General features: G+C 45.8%; 1 protein-coding gene across 2 annotated transcripts in view; it reads left to right on the top strand.

The window, feature by feature from the left end:
• Positions 1-520: 520 nt before the first annotated feature.
• CDC16 (cell division cycle 16) overlaps positions 521-16,942 on the top strand; it is a 35,927-nt gene continuing 19,505 nt past the window's right edge. For both annotated transcript variants that reach the window (XM_062193893.1, XM_062193892.1), the window contains exons 1-12: positions 521-629; positions 2,522-2,576; positions 2,671-2,768; positions 3,617-3,655; positions 3,985-4,125; positions 6,258-6,417; positions 8,004-8,095; positions 8,572-8,705; positions 9,440-9,519; positions 11,185-11,234; positions 12,821-12,894; positions 16,278-16,403. In XM_062193893.1, coding sequence (XP_062049877.1) covers positions 582-629; positions 2,522-2,576; positions 2,671-2,768; positions 3,617-3,655; positions 3,985-4,125; positions 6,258-6,417; positions 8,004-8,095; positions 8,572-8,705; positions 9,440-9,519; positions 11,185-11,234; positions 12,821-12,894; positions 16,278-16,403 — 1,097 coding nt within the window. In that variant the 5' untranslated portion in view covers positions 521-581. The remainder of the gene's footprint in view (positions 630-2,521; positions 2,577-2,670; positions 2,769-3,616; positions 3,656-3,984; positions 4,126-6,257; positions 6,418-8,003; positions 8,096-8,571; positions 8,706-9,439; positions 9,520-11,184; positions 11,235-12,820; positions 12,895-16,277; positions 16,404-16,942) is intronic.

The raw sequence follows: 16,942 nt of genomic DNA, 5'->3' as shown, positions 1-16,942 counted from the left end.
AGAAAGCCCCAGCATTACACGTGAGCCCGAGCTCCTCTCCCTCTGAGGCTGCTCCCCGCAGTGCTTCACCCTAATAAAACTCTTTCTTTGCTCAGCGTGGTCTTATTTTTGTTCGCAGCTCCCTCTACTAGAGCCTGAGATGAGCCTCTTGGGTTTTGCCAAAAGGCATCCGAAAGGGCCAACGCCCCTTCTGCGGATGGCAGCGAGCTCGCGCCGCCCCGGCGCCCCCTGCGCCCCTCGGCCGTGTCGATGACCCTCCCGTGGATTAGGCAAACCAGCCCGGCGCCCGGGCGCCTCGAGACGCCCACTGGCCGGGGAAGGAACTCGGGGCAACCGGAACGCCTCGGAACCAGAGGCGCCGCCGCCCGCACCGGAGGGAACGCTTTTGCGAGTGACTTCCGGGGCGGGCCTTCGGGAGCGGAAGTGCCGGGTGGCGGGGCGGGGGCCGCGCGGGATCCTGAGGGGCCCGGCTGGAGCCGGGTGAGCGGGCTCGCGAGCCTCGGAGCGGGCGCTTTCCGGGAGGCGGGGGCGGCGGCGGCGGCGGCGGGCGCCCGCTTGGCCTCACGCCCCGGCTCGCGGCCATGAACTTGGAGAGGCTGCGGAAGCGCGTCCGGCAGTACCTGGACCAGGTGGGTGGTGCGGCCGGGACCCGGGGCCTCGAGCGTGCCGGGCCTGGGGCCGCGGTGATGGCGGAGGGCAGAGGGAGGGGCCGGGCCGAGCGGGCTGCGTGGCCCCGGCCGGCGGGGGCCGGGCCCGGAGGGTGGTGTTAGGGCGGCTTTGCGGGGTGCTCCGTGAGCCTGGCCGGCCAGCAGAGCGTCGGCTGCAGTCGTGGTCGGGGTTCTTACTGAGCGAAGATGGCACACGCCTGCTGTCCCGAGTCAGCGCTTTTCAAACCTTGCTGCCCGCATCCGCGTCCCCCGCACGGCGGACGACAGCACGGCGTGCTGCGGCAGGAGGTGTCCAAGAATCTGCAGCCCCGGTTTTGTCCGCGATGCCGTGGAGATTGGCCAAAACGCTGGCGGGCAGTGCACTGGAAACGGAGCGAGGAGAAGGCGCGTTCCAGCGGAGTCCGGTCTGAGCGCTGCGTGATTCGGCCGGACGTTTGCAGTTGGAGAGCTGCCGTCTTGTTTACCATAAGTCCCTTGAATCAAACGGCAGATGTGTTCCAGCCGTTTTTTTCTTGGCCGTGGGATGTATCGAGGAGTAAGACAGGCCTGGTTCTGCCACCAGGGAGCCATCCCGTGGGTGTCCCTCTTCCGACCCCGGCAGCAGATGTCCGTGTTTCACGTGCAGGGAGCAGGCAGAGGTGGGAGAGGGACTGAGGAGTGAGGGCCAGGAGACTGCAGTGGCCATGTGACTCTGAGTGGCTCATTTCTGGCGGAGTTGCCGGAGGAGGGGACTTGCCCAGTGGTCAGTGAAGGTTTGTGTGTGTGTGAAATTTGAGTAGTACCCAGTTTACAGCTGTGTTGTATGAGGTGTTTGAGTGCAGGGTTTCATCTAGGAAATTTCATTTTGGGATTCACTAACCGCTTGTTGAAAGTGTTGCTATGTAGATATCAATACAAGAAGTACTAATGACTAGAGACTGAGCTGTTGCAACATAATCATTTAAACGATCTCCTGTTTTAGATACTTGCTGATACATTTTTGCAGTGTATGAGTATAAACACCCCGGGTGGGGGCTTGCTGCAGGGGTTTGAGAGGCACCTTGGGATGTCTGCATCCTATGTCAGAGCGCCTGGCCAGAGTCCCGGCTCTGCTTATGATCCAGTGTCCTGCTGATGTGCACCCTGGGAAGCAACAGGTGATGGCTGGAATGCGTGGTCCTTGCCACCCATGTGAGGGATCTGGGTTCAGTTCTTGGCTCATGGCAGGAATCTGGGGAGTTAACCAGGGGATGGAAGATCTCTCTCTGCCTTTTTTTTTTTTTTTTCTTTTAAGATGTATTTATTTATTTGAAAGTCACAGAGAGAGGGGATGAGAGATCAATCTTCCAGCCACAGGTTCACCACCCCCAGATGGCCATAATGGCCAGGGCTGGGCTAGGCCAAAGCCAGGAACTTGAGTTGGGTCTCCCACTTGGGTAGCAGAGGCCCAAACACTTGGGCCATCTTCTGCTGCTTTTCCCAGGCCATTAGCAGGGAGCTAATTGGAAGTGGAGCAATCAGGACTGTAACCAGCGCTCGTATGCGATGCTGGTGTCTCAGGAGTTGGCTTTACCAACTATACCACAACACCAGCCCCTCTCTGCTTTTCAAATGAAATAAAAATATAATTTAATACAAAGCCTTAATGAATTGTATATGCAAAAATTCTACAGTAATATTTTTATTGTGCCATTGAACTAAAACTCATGCTAGCTGAGCTGTAACACTGTGGTGTGACAGATGCCATGCTACATGTAACAGGCTGTTGTGTGGGTGTTGGTGTATGCTATAGGGTTCTACTAACTGTAGGTGTCTGTTTAAAGCTATTGAAGTGACAGCACACTCACCGCTTGCCTTTCCTTTTTTGTGCTCAGCAACAGTATCAGAGTGCTCTGTTTTGGGCAGATAAAGTAGCTTCCCTCTCTCATGGTAAGTGACAAACGCCAAGTTTTTTCTGTTTAACATTTTGAAATGTTTCTGTCTCGCCTTGCACCTCTGATGTCTTGTGTGACTTTCCCCGCAGAGGAGCCCCAGGACGTGTATTGGCTGGCTCAGTGCCTGTACCTGACCGCACAGTATCACAGAGCAGCCCATGCGCTCCGCTCTCGGAAACTGGACAAAGTGAGTGCAGAGTTATGTGAACTTAACACCTTGGATTAGTGTTTTAGGAGCATCTGCTATTTATGTCAAACTTGTTAAAAAGGGTTCAATATTTAGTTTCTCTTGAATGTGAAAAGATATTAGTTATATCTAACCATGGTCCCTCCATCTAGTCACTGAGTTCTGCAGATTCTGTGTTCTCTGCAGCTTTGTGTCTCTTTTCATCGCTTCACCACTGTTGCTAAACTCTCTCTGTCTTGTCTCTTTTCTCCACTAACATTTCCTCCCTTCCCACCTTCCCTGGGTCCAATTCACTTGTCAACTACAAGGATGGCCTGGGTCTGATTATGTCACCCATGGAGTCTTTCAGCAATTTCCTATTACCTACAGGATCAAGTCAGATGCCTTAGATGCCTGAGTCCTCCAGGATTTCTCTCTAGTCTGTGTTTAACTTGCTGCCGCCATCAGTGCAAGTGGCACAGACTCTGGTCTGTTCTGAGCTGCCTCCGGTTCCTTGGACCTGTAGCACCCAGTGCCTGGTTGCGCCCAGCTCGTCACCAACCCTTTCCCTGCCATGTCTCCTTGAGCTGCTTGGTGCTTTGTGTGTACTTCTGTTGTGGTGCTTATCCCGCTGTGCTGTTTTTGTCTCCCTGTTGTGTGTAACTGCTAAAGCAGACCCTCAGTCTGTTTTGAATCCTTGGTACTTAGTGAACAGAAGGCTAATGATCAGTATAGGTTTTAAAAGTACTGGGATATTTTTTTACACTGCAAGGAGAAATTATGAAACTAGCTCTCTATCCTTCCAGTTTTTTTTAAGTGAAGAGACATACTATTTTGACTACTTTTTGATGGTTTTCTTTCTTTCCTAGCTATATGAAGCATGTCGATACCTTGCAGCTAGATGCCATGTAAGTGTTCTCAGTTCCAGTTTTGTTCAATGAGACTTTGGTCATGCAGTGTTAGGCCTCCTGCATGTATATGGGAGAATTTTAATGGTAGTTTGTGGCAGGTTACTAAAGTATTTCATGAGCAAATAAATGTTCATTTCTTTTTCACTGTTTGCTGTAAAATACTGATTCTTCTTTTACTAAAAGCTGACATGCCTGAAGAAAATTCTATTTCAGACATTATAAAATCTGTGTATATAATACTTTGATTTCCCTTTAAAGCTGTAGAGTATGTGTGTGTGTTTGCTGTGAGAAGCCATGCTGATGAGTAGCGTTTCTGTTCTCTGTAGTATGCTGCAAAAGAGCACCAACAGGCTCTCGACATTCTTGATATGGAGGAGCCAATCAACAAAAGATTATTTGAAAAATACTTGAAGGATGAGAGTGGCTTGAAAGACTCCTCCAGTGACTGGGAGATGTCGCCATCCTCAGTAAGTGACAATATTTTCACTCTCATTGAAATCAGGAAGAACTCATCTTGCTGGCATCCTTGTGTAATGGTGCTTGCCAACTTACTTATGCACCTCAGAGCCCAGCAAGATGAGAACTTTCTGAGCTGTCATCTGGAAGCTGTAATTAGGTTCTCAGATGCACCTGAGGTGGTCTGGCCTGCTCGCTCCCTCTTCACGTCTGACAACGTACACCACTATCTGTAGGTGGGGCAGCCTTCCTCCTGGTTCTATGTTCTGTGTTTTGGACCCAAAGAAACCTTGATTGGCTCAGATTGTTTCTTTCCAGGAAATACTTTTTATTTCACGATTCTTTGTTCTGTTTTCCTCATATGTTCCAGTTTGCATACTTCCCAAGATCTCATACAGAGACTATAAAATATAACTTCATATCAGCCACAGTCAGATGACTAATACGAATTGTTACTTTTTTTCACAGTTTGCTGAGACATAATTCACACCCAGTGCAATTCATTCACTTAGAAATGTGCAGTTTGATGGTGTTTAGTATATTTAGCGTATTCACAGAAGTGGTCAGTTCTGGAACGTCTAGTATATTCGTAGAGTGGTACAGGCCTCGTGGTCAGTTCTGGACCGTCTAGTATGTTTACAGGGTGGTACGGGCCTTCCCTGCTCTGTTCTAGAACATTTAGTGTACTCACAGAGTGGTGCAGGCCTCATGGTCAGTTCTCAGAACATCTTTTATCCTGCAGGGACCCTGAATCCCTTGATTTTCACCCCAGTTCTTTGTATCAGACATGTGAGGAACTTGGTTCTCGTTTCCATCTTAGAGCATGAGGAATGTTACACATTCTAGGTTTTTTTCTCTACTGTCCCTCCCTCCCTCCCTTCCTTCCTTCTGTCTTTCTCTGATTACTCATCTACTCTATGTATTCAGAAGCAAGTTAATTTTTCTGCCAGGAAATGCTTTTATGAATGAGTTTGGTATTATTTTTGAACCTTTTAGCAATTATCTGCTAAGAAATGGGTAATTCATTTGTAACGTTGTTTATGTTGTAAAATTACTTTTTTTCAGTGTCTCAGAAGATACTGTCTAGGTCCAAGATTATCACAGTGTCAGTTGTTTTTAAAATGTCGATTGACAAATTCCTTTCAAATCCTTGGTGGTTCTCGCTGCCTCTCAGCTGCAGGTCTTGAGGTTCAGTTCTGGAAAGGGAGTCAGGTTCCCATGAATCTCTTGTAAGTGGTGGTGCTGAGTTGCTGTTGTGCATGTTCCTGTGTGTTGTTCCATGAGGGGTAGTAGCATCTGTAACCCCTAGAGGTCTGTAAGTTAGGTTGTGTTTCCCCCTCTTTACCAATGGGAACAGGAAACAGAAGCCATGAGAGGGTAGCTCACTTGTCAAAACTCATGAGTACGTGACATGGCTTTGATTTGAACTCATGTGTGTCCAGCTGCACCAAGCCACGCTCCTGGCTAGTGGGACCCCTGTGCTGTATTGCTGTCAGTTTTTCACAAACTAAGATCTTTTCACAGGGGAAAGAAAGTTTGCTGTCTTTCAATCCTTGATATATTTGGGGCAAAACAAGTGATGAACCCAGTAGCTGTGGCATGTGCAGGAAGACTTGTTGGGCTAAAGTGATTTGAACTCTAGGAAGAAAGACTAGAGAAGCTGTGTTTTGTGTTTTGTTTTCTCACATTCAAGTAATTCTTTTTTTTTTTTTGGACAGGTAGAGTTTTAGAGAGAGAGAGAAAGGTCTTCCTTCTGTTGGTTCACTCCCCAAATGGCCGCTACGGCCGGAGCTGCACCGATCCGAAGCCAGGAGCCAGGTGCTTCGTCCTGGTCTTCCATGAGGGTGCAGGGGCCCAACCACTTAGGCCATCCTCCACTGCCCTCCTGGGCCACAGCAGAGAGCTGGACTGGAAGAGGAGCAACCGGGACTAGAACCCGGCACCCATGTGGGATGCCGGCGCTGCAGGTGGAGAGCCATGGCGCCGGCCCTTCAAGTAATTCTTAACAGTGATTTAACAGTTGGGATGAACTAAATCTTGCAGATGAATTAAAGCTTCTTGCCATTCTAATAATAGATAATTTATAGTAAAAAATAAGTTTAGAAGCATTAATAACTTAGTATGTGACTTATATTTTCATCAGATAAAGAGTTCAATTTGTCTTTTACGAGGGAAGATCTATGATGCTCTGGATAACCGAACCTTAGCTACCTACAGCTACAAAGAAGCTTTGAAGCTCGACGTCTACTGTTTTGAGGCATTTGATCTTTTAACGTCACACCACATGTTAACAGCCCAAGAAGGTTCGGAAGCTCTGGTATTCTTATGTTTAGCACAGTTAATGCTGTTTTATTCTCTGAAATCTGGAGTCAAGAGCAGGTGTAAGCCGACCTGCTACATAATTTTCGCAGTGACTTCGTGTGAGAGCACATCGCCAGATGCAGTATTGCCTTTTGCTGTTGTAGGATTTATACGATGGAAGAGGCCATCTTTGTGGGAGTGATCTGGAGTAGTGCAGGTGGAGCTGAGGCTTCAGTATTGCATTCAGTGATCTCAGCCTGGCTGCATGGTCAGTCCCTGAGGAACAGAATACCAGGTCCCAACTCTAGACCAGCTCAGTCAGTCTCCAGAGGTGAGGCATCAGACGACCCTCATGTACCATAGCGGCTGAACACCACTGACCTGGTGTCAGTGCTGGTGCGAAGTGGGTGACAGAAGGAACAGAAAGTGGGGTTCAGACATCTCAGCCTAGTGCAGTGATTCTTGTCTAGTGCACTTTTTTTTTTTTTTTTGGACAGGCAGAGTGGACAGTGAGAGAGAGAGACAGAGAGAAAGGTCTTCCTTTGCCATTCGTTCACCCTCCAATGGCCGCCGTGGCCGGCGCACCGCGCTGATCTGAAGGCAGGAGCCAGGTACTTCTCCTGGTCTCCCATGGGGTGCAGGGCCCAAGCACTTGGGCCATCCTCCACTTCACTCCCTGGCCACAGCAGAGAGCTGGCCTGGAAGATGGACAACCGGGACAGAATCCGGCTCTCTGACTGGGACTAGAACCCGGTGTGCCAGCGCCTCAAGGTGGAGGATTAGCCTATTGAGCTGCAGTGCCGGCCTGCACTTTTTTTTTTTTTTTTTTTAAAGATTTATTCATTTAATTAAATTCAGAGTTAACACAGAGAAATAGAGAGGCAGAGACAGAGAGGTCTTCCATCCGCTGGTTCATTCCCCATTTGGCTGCAGTGGCTGGAGCTGTGCTGATCTGAAGCCAGCAGCCAGGAGCTTCCTCTAGTTCTCCCATGCAGCTGCAGGGGCCCAAGGACTTGGGCCATCTTCTACTGCTGTTCCAGGGCATAGCAGGGAGCTGGATCGGAATTGCAGCAGCTGGGTCTCGAATCGGTGCCCATATGGGATGCCGGCACTGCAGGTAGTGGCTTTATCTGCCATGCCACAGTGCCGGCCCTGTCCAGTACACTTTTGCCCTTGGGGACGTTGGCCTTGTCTGCAGATCTTGGTTGTCACCACAAGGGGGAAGGAATGAGAGGTGGGACGTTGCTGCTGGCATCTAGTGCCTGGAGGTCACAGGTTCTGCTGAATACTGTGCAGTGCAGGGATGTTCTCACAACAGACAGTGGAGCTAAGGTGGGGGAGGGGCCTCAGTCCGGCTGATGTCAGCAGCCACCTGCAGGCTTCCTGGCCCAGCTCTAGAAGAGGTGCCTCTGCCTTCGGGTGATTCACCTGGGTTTGGGAACATAGTGCCAGCTTTGTCTAGAACCTTCTAAGCTTATTTTCTTTGAAGGTTTATTTAGTAGGAACTATAGGAGAATATTTTTAACTGCTTTGTTTTTTTCTATGAATATTATGAGGACATTCTCTTTTTTTTCTTACCATTTATAAGAAAAAGAACTTCTTGACTCACTACCTCTTAACAAACTTTGTGCTGAAGAACAGGAATTGCTACGTTTTCTATTTGAGAACAAGTTAAAAAAGGTAAGGAAAAACACAAAATTAGTATTTACTTTATGTAAATGTCTTGTTTCTTCCACTAAATTTGGCCTCTTATTTTTAAAAATAAAAAATAATTAAGATACTTTGTAAGATTAGACCCAGATTATTTAAAATACATGATATGATTCCTAAAAAAAGCTCCCAAATAAAACTTTCTTCCTTCCAAGGACTCCTTGTACTAAAAGTTGAATTATCAAATCCGTGGGATGGTGTTGCATGTAAATAAGGATTTTTCTTGTGTTTCCTGAGCCCCTGCTTGGTGAGGTGCTTCTTGTCCTGGGACTGTGCAAGGACATTGAGAGGAGTCTTGATGACACTTGAAGTCTGTGAAGTTGTCAGAGACTCACGTTTGTCCTTGCTTGTGTAAATGTTTCAACCGCTTAGGCCAAACAGAGATTGAGTTTGTCTTTTGATTTGTTGTTGTTCATTGAGTTTATGTTTTGATTTCTCTGTTTCAGTATAATAAGCCGGGTGAAACTGTCATTCCCGAGTCTGTAGACGGCCTGCAGGAGAACCTGGATGTGGTGGTGTCTTTAGCCGAGAGACATTATTATAATTGTGACTTTAAGATGTGCTACAAGCTTACTTCTGTGTGCGTATATCCATCCGTTTTTGTATAGGGCCTTGGGGTTTAGCACATATTCAAGTAACTCACAGATGAGCTTTCTGTATACTCTGGGGCTAGGTGTGGGTCAAGGAGGTCACCTTTACTGTTTGCTGAGCACCAAATGGGGCACTGTCCTAAAAGAGCAACTGACAAGCACAGGACTGCCGATTGCAAGTGACTGTTCGCACTGGGAGGAGTGTCCGTCTTCCTCGCCCCAGTCTTAATAATTGTTGGCAAATGTGAAAGTACTATTTTGGCGCACAGCTTTTTATAAAATGTGCTCTTTATTCAAGTATAGGCTAATACAACCCTATAGGCACCGTGTGCTTGGTCTGGCACCTCACTTGCACAGCAATATTCCAGTCTGTGTAATTCACACTTATCCTTTAGCTAAATTACATATGCTAAATTTTGTGTACTTTTTGGGCTGTTTAAGATTTTTTTAAATCACAAAATGTATAATTGGCAAATACTTGTGATCCATTTAATACTTCATATTGTTTTTGATGCTTTTAAATAATTGGACTTTATTTTATGTAAGTGTGTTGATTTGTGGTAAACATATGTGATACTGTTTATTTTCATTCTTCCCAAATATACCAGAATTTTCTTTTCATTTACAAGCTAGCCATTGTCTTAGTCTGAAGATGGTGGAGTGAGGTGCAGTGCTGGGTGCTAGCACTGCTTCTGAGGTGCTGATGGGTTGCTTTAACTTTCAGAGTGATGGAGAAAGACCCTTTCCATGCAAACTGTTTGCCTGTACATATAGGGACACTGGTGGAACTGAATAAAGCGAATGGTAAGACTTCTTTCTTACTAAAACAGTTCTTCAGACAAAAAGTAATTTCTGTAACTCTTAAAATTTTGTGTTTCTGATCCTGGGTAGTTGAGATTGCAGGTAACAACACTACAGAGTTCTCCAGTAAAAGTAAGACGAGGGGAAAGAACTGTGTATCACAGTGACCTCTCACACAGTGGTTTAAATCTTTATCCCTATTTCCTTTTTTTTTTTTTTTTAAGATTTTATTAATTTATTCAAGAGGTAGTTAAAGACAGAGAGGGAGAGAGAGACAGAGAAAGGTCTTCCATCTGCTGGCTCATTCCCCAAATGGCCACAATGGCCAGAGCTGGGCCCCTCTTAAGCTAGGAGCCCGGAGCTTCTTCTGGGTCCCTCATGAGAGTGCAGATGCCCAAGCATTTGGGCCATCTTCCACTGCTTTCCCAGGCCATAGCAGAGAACTGGATCAGAAGAGGAGCAGCTGGGACATGAACCGTCGCCCATATGGGACGCCAGCATTGCATCGGAGGCTTAGCCTACTGTGCCACAGCACCAGCCCCCAATCCCTGCTTCCTTTTCTGAGATGTAACTTGTAGTTCCAGGTCTGTTAGGGTTAGAGTGTTTTTTTTCTTCTTTGTGTAAATTAAATAAGAAAACTGATGTGGCAAGAGGTAGTAAGTGTTAAAAATCAGAAGGGAACAGACGGTTGTGTTTTCTATATTTTTGCATTTCAGAAACAGTTGTGTTTGGACTGTATTTGACCTTCAGTGTTTCAAAACTGTATAGAGGGGGCCGGCTCTGTGGTATAGTAGGCTAAGCTTCCACCTGTGGCGCTGGAATCCCATATGGGTGCCAGTTCATGTCCCGGCTGCTCCACTTCTGATCCAGCTCTCTGCTATGACCTGGGAAAGTAGTAGAAGACAGCATAAGTACTTGGGCCCCCTCCCTCGTGGGAGACCCAGAGGAAGCTCCTGTCTCCTGGCTTTGGATTGGCTCAGCTCTGGCCATTGTGGCCACCTGGGGAGTAAACTGGTCACTTGGGGAGTGAACCGACAGATGGAAGACCTTTCTCTCTGTCTCTCCCTCTGTCTGTAACTCTCCCTCTCAAATAAGTAAGTAAGTAAATAAATAAATAAATAAATAAACCTTAAAAAAAAGAAAACAAAACTGAATAGAGAGCCTTGTCTGGAGAGGAAGCCCAGGCATCAAGCTTCCTGTGGTCTTTGGCTGCAGCACAGTGTGCCCCGAGTTGTGAGATGCTGAGGTTTACATATTTCTCAGAAGGAAGTAATCTGGCTGATCTGGTCAGCTGTGGAATTTGCTCAGGCACGTTGGTTGTGTGTGGTTGCAGTGGTGGCGTGGACAGTGTGGTGAAGTTCATTGTCAGGGCACCGTGGTGCCCATGCTGCCCACCCTGTGCCCCTCTGCACTCAGTCACTCATTAAGCGCTTGGTGGCTGCTGTGGGCCTGGCACCTGGTGAGGTGTTGGGGCTGTGTTTGCCTGGTGAGGTTTTTCTACTTCACTAGGTAAATGGATGAATCTGGCAGGAAAGAAGGTATGAAATTTTGCTGTGAGAACAGACTTTGTGTCATTGTGAACAGTTGGGACTAAGGGGAAAGTCCTATTTTAAATTGTATTTGATGTGAGTAATTATATTCTTTTTTTTTTCTTTTTCCCTAATACAGAGCTTTTCTATCTGTCTCATAAACTGGTGGATTTATATCCCAGTAATCCTGTAAGTAATGTAAATGTCTTTTCCAACAGTGTATTTTGTTACCTGAACTTTAATAAAATACTGAATTAGTATTTAGATAATAGCTAATTTTTAAATTTAAGCAAATAATGTTTTATTTAAAGTGTTGGACTAGAATCTCTTGGTGCTTAGGATACTTAGATATCAGCATTAACTTTTTTAGTTCATGAAGTTTTTTTTTTTATTTAACATTTTATTTATTTATTTGAGAGGTAGAGCTGCAGACAATGAGAGGGAGAGATAGAGAGAAAGGTATTCCAGCTGCTGGTTCACTCCCCGCTTGGCCGCAACTGCCATAGCAGAGCCGATTCAAAGCCAGGAGTCAGGAGCTTCTTCTGGGTCTCCCATGTGGGTATAGGGGCCCAAGGACTTGGGTCATCTGCTGCTTTCCCAGGCCATTACAGAGAGCTAGATTGGAAGAGGAGTAGCCAGGACTCAAACCAGTGCCCATGTGGGATGCTGGTGCTGCAGGCGGAGGATTAACCTGTGCCATAGTGCTGGCCCCGAAGGTGTTTTTTAATTAGACTGAAACAATAACTTTAAAACTAAAACCTTTGTGTTTTTCTTATTATAGAGATTATACATGCTTGTTATTTAAAAATACTTAGTATACAGAAACATAAAGTAGTGACTGTGCCAGTAATACTCCCACTCTTCAGAAGAAATGCTAATAATAATAAATAATATTATAACATAATATATATTATTATATTATCAATATAAATATATTATATTATTAATAAATAATACATAAATTAAATAAATAATAATAAATAAATAAAATGCTAATAATAGCTTTGGGGCAGCCATTCAGCCTGCATCTCATATTGGAGTACCTGGGTTGGATCCCTAGCTCTTGACCCCAGCTTCCTGCCAGTGTAGACCCTGGGAGACAGCAGGTGGTGGCTCAAGTGGTTGGGTTCCTGCCATTCACATTGGAGACCTGGATTAAGCTAGCCCCTGGCTTCAGCCTGACCCAGCCCTGACTGTTGCAGGAGTGAATCAGCAGATGGGAATGTGTGTGTGTACTTCACCTCTCAGATAATTTTTTAAAAATTGATGGCTTGTTCACATTGTATGTGTAAGATGATTCACTGAATTGCATGCTGTCTGAATCAGTGTCTTCCAAGCTGTCATGGGGAAATGTGGATGGGAATGGACTCAGAAGCTGTGTCCTTTACAACAGAGTTAGGAGTCAAGCTCTGAGTCAGATCTGCACCCTGTCACAGTGTGAAGTGTGCAGGAGAAGCCAGCTAGACACGAGCCATACTAGGGGGAGAGCCAGGAAGTGCTGAGGAGGGCCAGGGCTCCCGCTCGCTTTGAAATACCATGTCCCTTAGGAGCCCTGTCTTGGTGTTGAAGCCAGCGGGGGGATGGGGGCTAGTTGTGGAGTTCCTGTTGTGTTCTCATCTAGGACTGAATAGATAGACTGTCTGGGAATTTTCTGACCTGAACTGGAATAAAATAAATGACATCGGAACATCTAGTCTTTTGTGTGGTCTAAAGTGTTAGAAATACTTATTGAAAACTAAGTGTCTTTTGGTCACGGTAAATTTTGAACATTTTAGGTGTCTTGGTTTGCAGTGGGATGTTATTATCTCATGGTTGGTCATAAAAATGAACATGCCAGAAGATATCTCAGGTATGCAGTTATTGTCTTGCCCCCTGTCGTGAACCTGCAGGAAGCCATTTCTTGCTGCTGTGCTTTAAGTGCAGGGATTAGTGGTGAGGACTTGAGTGTGGGTGAGGAGTGAATATTTCTTCAGACTCAAGATGCCATGGCAGAAGATAAACTAAATCAGTTCTCCCGGAGCTCAGATGTTTTTAATACTATCAATGAGAACAAATATAAAATAGAGTAATATAGTTGCAGAGGTTGTTTTTCATTACAGAGATACTATTAGCCTTTTGTTTTTAAGACTTACCCTGTAAATAATTGTGAAATTACATGAAGCTTCACTTAACACCAGTGTCACTGGATGTGACTATAAAGCAGAATTCTCTACTACATGAACTCATTCCTATGTGGATCTGCTGAAGATGAAGCCGCACAGCCCAGTCAGGCTCTCCAAGCAGGGCCAGGTGATAGGGAAACTGTGTAATACGTGAAGAATTAGTTACAGACTGAATGTAGGGGATCCTGTGATTTCGTCTATGCAAAGTAGAAAGTGACCTCTAAGGGAGAATGGTCTTTGGGGTCAGACTTGAATTCTGATCCAAGTTTTGTGATCACCAACAATAATGCTTTGGCAAAGTTACTTTCTCTCTTCTCAAAAAGTAGGGGTGGAGGCCAACATCCCATATTGGAGCTCTGCTTCCAGTCCTGGCTGCTCCGCTTCTGATCCAGCTCCCTGGAAGGTAGCGGAGGATGCCCCAAATACTTTGGCCCTGCTATACACTTGGGAGACATGGATAGTGTTCTGGGCTCCTGGTTTCGACTTGGCCCAGCACTGGCTGTGGCAGCCATTTGGGGAGTGAACCAGTCTGTCTTGTCACTCTCCGTTTCAAATAAGTAAATATATATATTTTTTCATGGGAATATGTGTGTATATGTATATATAATTAACATACAAAATGTAACAGCTTTCATATAAACAATAATTCATTACAGGATACTATTATGGGAAAAAGCCATTTACAGTAACATCAATGAAGATAAAACATTTAGGAATAGCATTAACAAAATATATGCAAAACTTATATGAGTTGGGGCTGTTGTTGTGGCGTAGTGGGTAAGGCCACACCCTGCAATGCTGGCATGCTGTAAGGGCAGCGGTTTGAGACCGAGCTGCTCCACTGTTGATCCAGCTCTCTGCAGTGGCCTGGGAAAGCAGTAGAAGGTGGCCCAAGTCCTTGGGCCCCTGCAACCAAGTGGGAGACCCAAAAGAAGCTCCTGGCTCCTGGCTTTGAATCAGCGTGGCTCCAGCTGTTGCAACCATCTGGGTAATGAACCAGCGGATGGAAGACCTATCTCTCTCTGCCTCTCCTTTTCTCTCTGTGTAACTCTGACTTTCCAGTAACTAAATACATCTTTTAAAAAAAACTTATATGAGGAAAACTTTTTTAATAGAAAGCTTTGATTTAATAAGTATAAATTTCATAGGTACAACTTTTGGATTATAGTGTTTCTTCCCCCCATACCCACCTTCCCTCCCCGAAACCGCCTCACCTCTTACTCCCTCTCTCATCCCATTCTTCATTAAGTTTCATTTTTAATTATCTTTATATGCAGAAGATCAACTCTATGCTAAGTAAAGATTTCAACGGTTTATATATATATATATATATATATACATATATATATATTTTTTTTTTTTTTGACAGGCAGAGTGGACAGTGAGAGAGACAGGGAGAAAGGTCTTCCTTTACCGTTGGTTCACCCTCCAATGGCCGCTGTGGCCAGCGCACCGTGCTGATCCGAAGGCAGGAGCCAGGTGCTTCTCCTGGTCTCCCATGCGGGTGCAGGGCCCAAGGGCTTGGGCCATCCTCCACTGCACTCCTGGGCCAGAGCAGAGAGCTGGACTGGAAGAGGAGCAACCGGGACAGGACCGGCACCCTGACTGGGACTAGAACCCTGGGGTGCCGGCGCCGCAGGCGGAGGATTAGCCTATTGAGCCATGGCGCCGGCTGTTTTTATATATATTTTTAAAGATTTATTTGTTTATTTGAAAGAGTTACACAGAGAGGCAGAGAGATCTTCCATCCACTGGGTCACTTCCCAGTTGGCTGCAACGGCTGGAGCTGTGCCAATCTAGAGCCAGGAGCTTCCTCTGGGTCTCCCACCTGAGTGCAGGGGCCCAAGGTTTTGGGCCATCTTCTGCTGCTTTCCCAGGCCACAGCAGAGAACTGGATCAGAGTGGAGCAGCCAGGTCTTGAACTGGCGCCCATGTGGATTGCTAGCACTGCGGGTAGCAGTTTTACATGCTATGCCACAGCGCCAGCCCCGATAAATATATATATATATGTTTTATTTTTTATTTTATTTATTTATTTTTTGACAGGCAGAGTTAGACAATGAGAGAGAGAGAGAAAGGTCTTCCTTTTCCATTGGTTCACCCCCCAAATGGCCGCTATGGCCGGTGCGCTGCGCCGATCCAAAGCCAGGAGCCAGGTGCTTCCTCCTGGTCTCTCACGCGGGTACAGGGGCCCAAGCACTCAGGCCATCCTCCACTGCCTTCCCGGGCCACAGCAGAGAGCTGGACTGGAAGAGGAGAAACTGGAACAGAATCCAGCGCCCCAACTGGGACTAGAACCCGGGGTACCGGTGCCGCAGGTGGAGGATTAACCAAGTGAGCCGTGGCGCCGGCAAATATATATATGTATTTTTAAAAGAACTAAAAATGATGTGCTTCTGTCCCAGGATTTTTGGGAAATTGTTAAGATGGTTTGAAAGGCTTTTGCACTGGGAGGAAGATTGAGTTCTCTTTGTGTCCAGCATTTTAGGGAAGCTAAAGACTTTAGGAAGACTGTTGGTGCTGTGATCTCCCTGTATGTTTGCCTTGTTTTGTGATATGTTCTCTTTATTCCTTATTGTGAATTAGCCATTCCAGTGTGTCCCCTAATTGAAGACTGTACATAGTCCAGTGCATGTAACTAGGGCGAATCTCTCAGTACCATGTGTAGCCTATTATGCTCTTAGGCCTTGGTGTACTTATTTTAAAGTGAGTTATTAGCATGATGTCAGCATCTGAGGCATCTGATAATAGTGCCTGGTATAAAATAGGCCCTCAGTAAACGTTACCTCTACCACACTTGTTGAATAGTTCTTGTAACTTTTATATAGAATGCTGATGGGTTCAGCTATAGTACCTGGAAAGTTGTGGACTTCGCTTCTAAACGTTAGTCACTTTTTGCTTGTGCTATTAACCATTGTTTCAGTTCAAATGAGAGAGCACAGATGTTACATTAGAGTTTAATATGTGGACCGTTTTTATTTAATGTTACTAATAAACATCTTTGATGCCATCTACTTAGATAAAATTAATTGAAGAATAAATATGTTACTTAGATGAACTCTTGTTTCAGCAAAGCTACAACGCTTGAGAAGACCTACGGGCCGGCATGGATTGCCTATGGACATTCATTTGCTGTCGAGAGTGAACACGACCAGGCAATGGCTGCCTACTTCACAGCAGCACAGCTCATGAAAGGGTATGATTGCGCAGACTGGCTCAGTACTTTGGAGGGGTTTTCGTGTTAGCAAAATGAAATGGAATTTTTATTATTAATATTACTGCCACTTGGTTACTGAACTAAACAAAAACATTGTAGTCTCCTCTTACCAGTAGCTCGTGATTGTACAGTAGCTGTGAGACGGAGGGGGAAAGCAGCTGGTGTAGTGAATCTGCCTAGCATTTTATCTCATTGCAGCGAGGAAGTAAGAGATGAGGCCAAGAGAAGAGATGAGTGAAGAAGCTCCTCTTTACATTCTCCATCAGAGGAGAGTTATCAGCAGTCACTATGTCTTCTTTAATAGATGGGGCTTAGTGGTAGTGCAGGATTGTATTTGCCCATATTCTAGGTTTAAGTCAGTATTATAAAAACAGTACTGATGGTGATGTATGTTACTTTTGGGGGTTTAGCTATCATTCTCATTCATTCTTTTTGGATCTGCCATTGGTTACATCTTGCAGAGTTCTTTGTGTGGACCACTTGTGCTGACTGAGGGCTACCCCTGTATGGAGAGGTAG

The sequence above is a fragment of the Lepus europaeus genome, chromosome 6 (assembly GCF_033115175.1).
Source record: "Lepus europaeus isolate LE1 chromosome 6, mLepTim1.pri, whole genome shotgun sequence".
NCBI lineage: Eukaryota > Metazoa > Chordata > Mammalia > Lagomorpha > Leporidae > Lepus > Lepus europaeus.
Note: the sequence above shows the minus strand (reverse complement) of the source record. Positions and strands in the feature narration are given on the sequence as shown.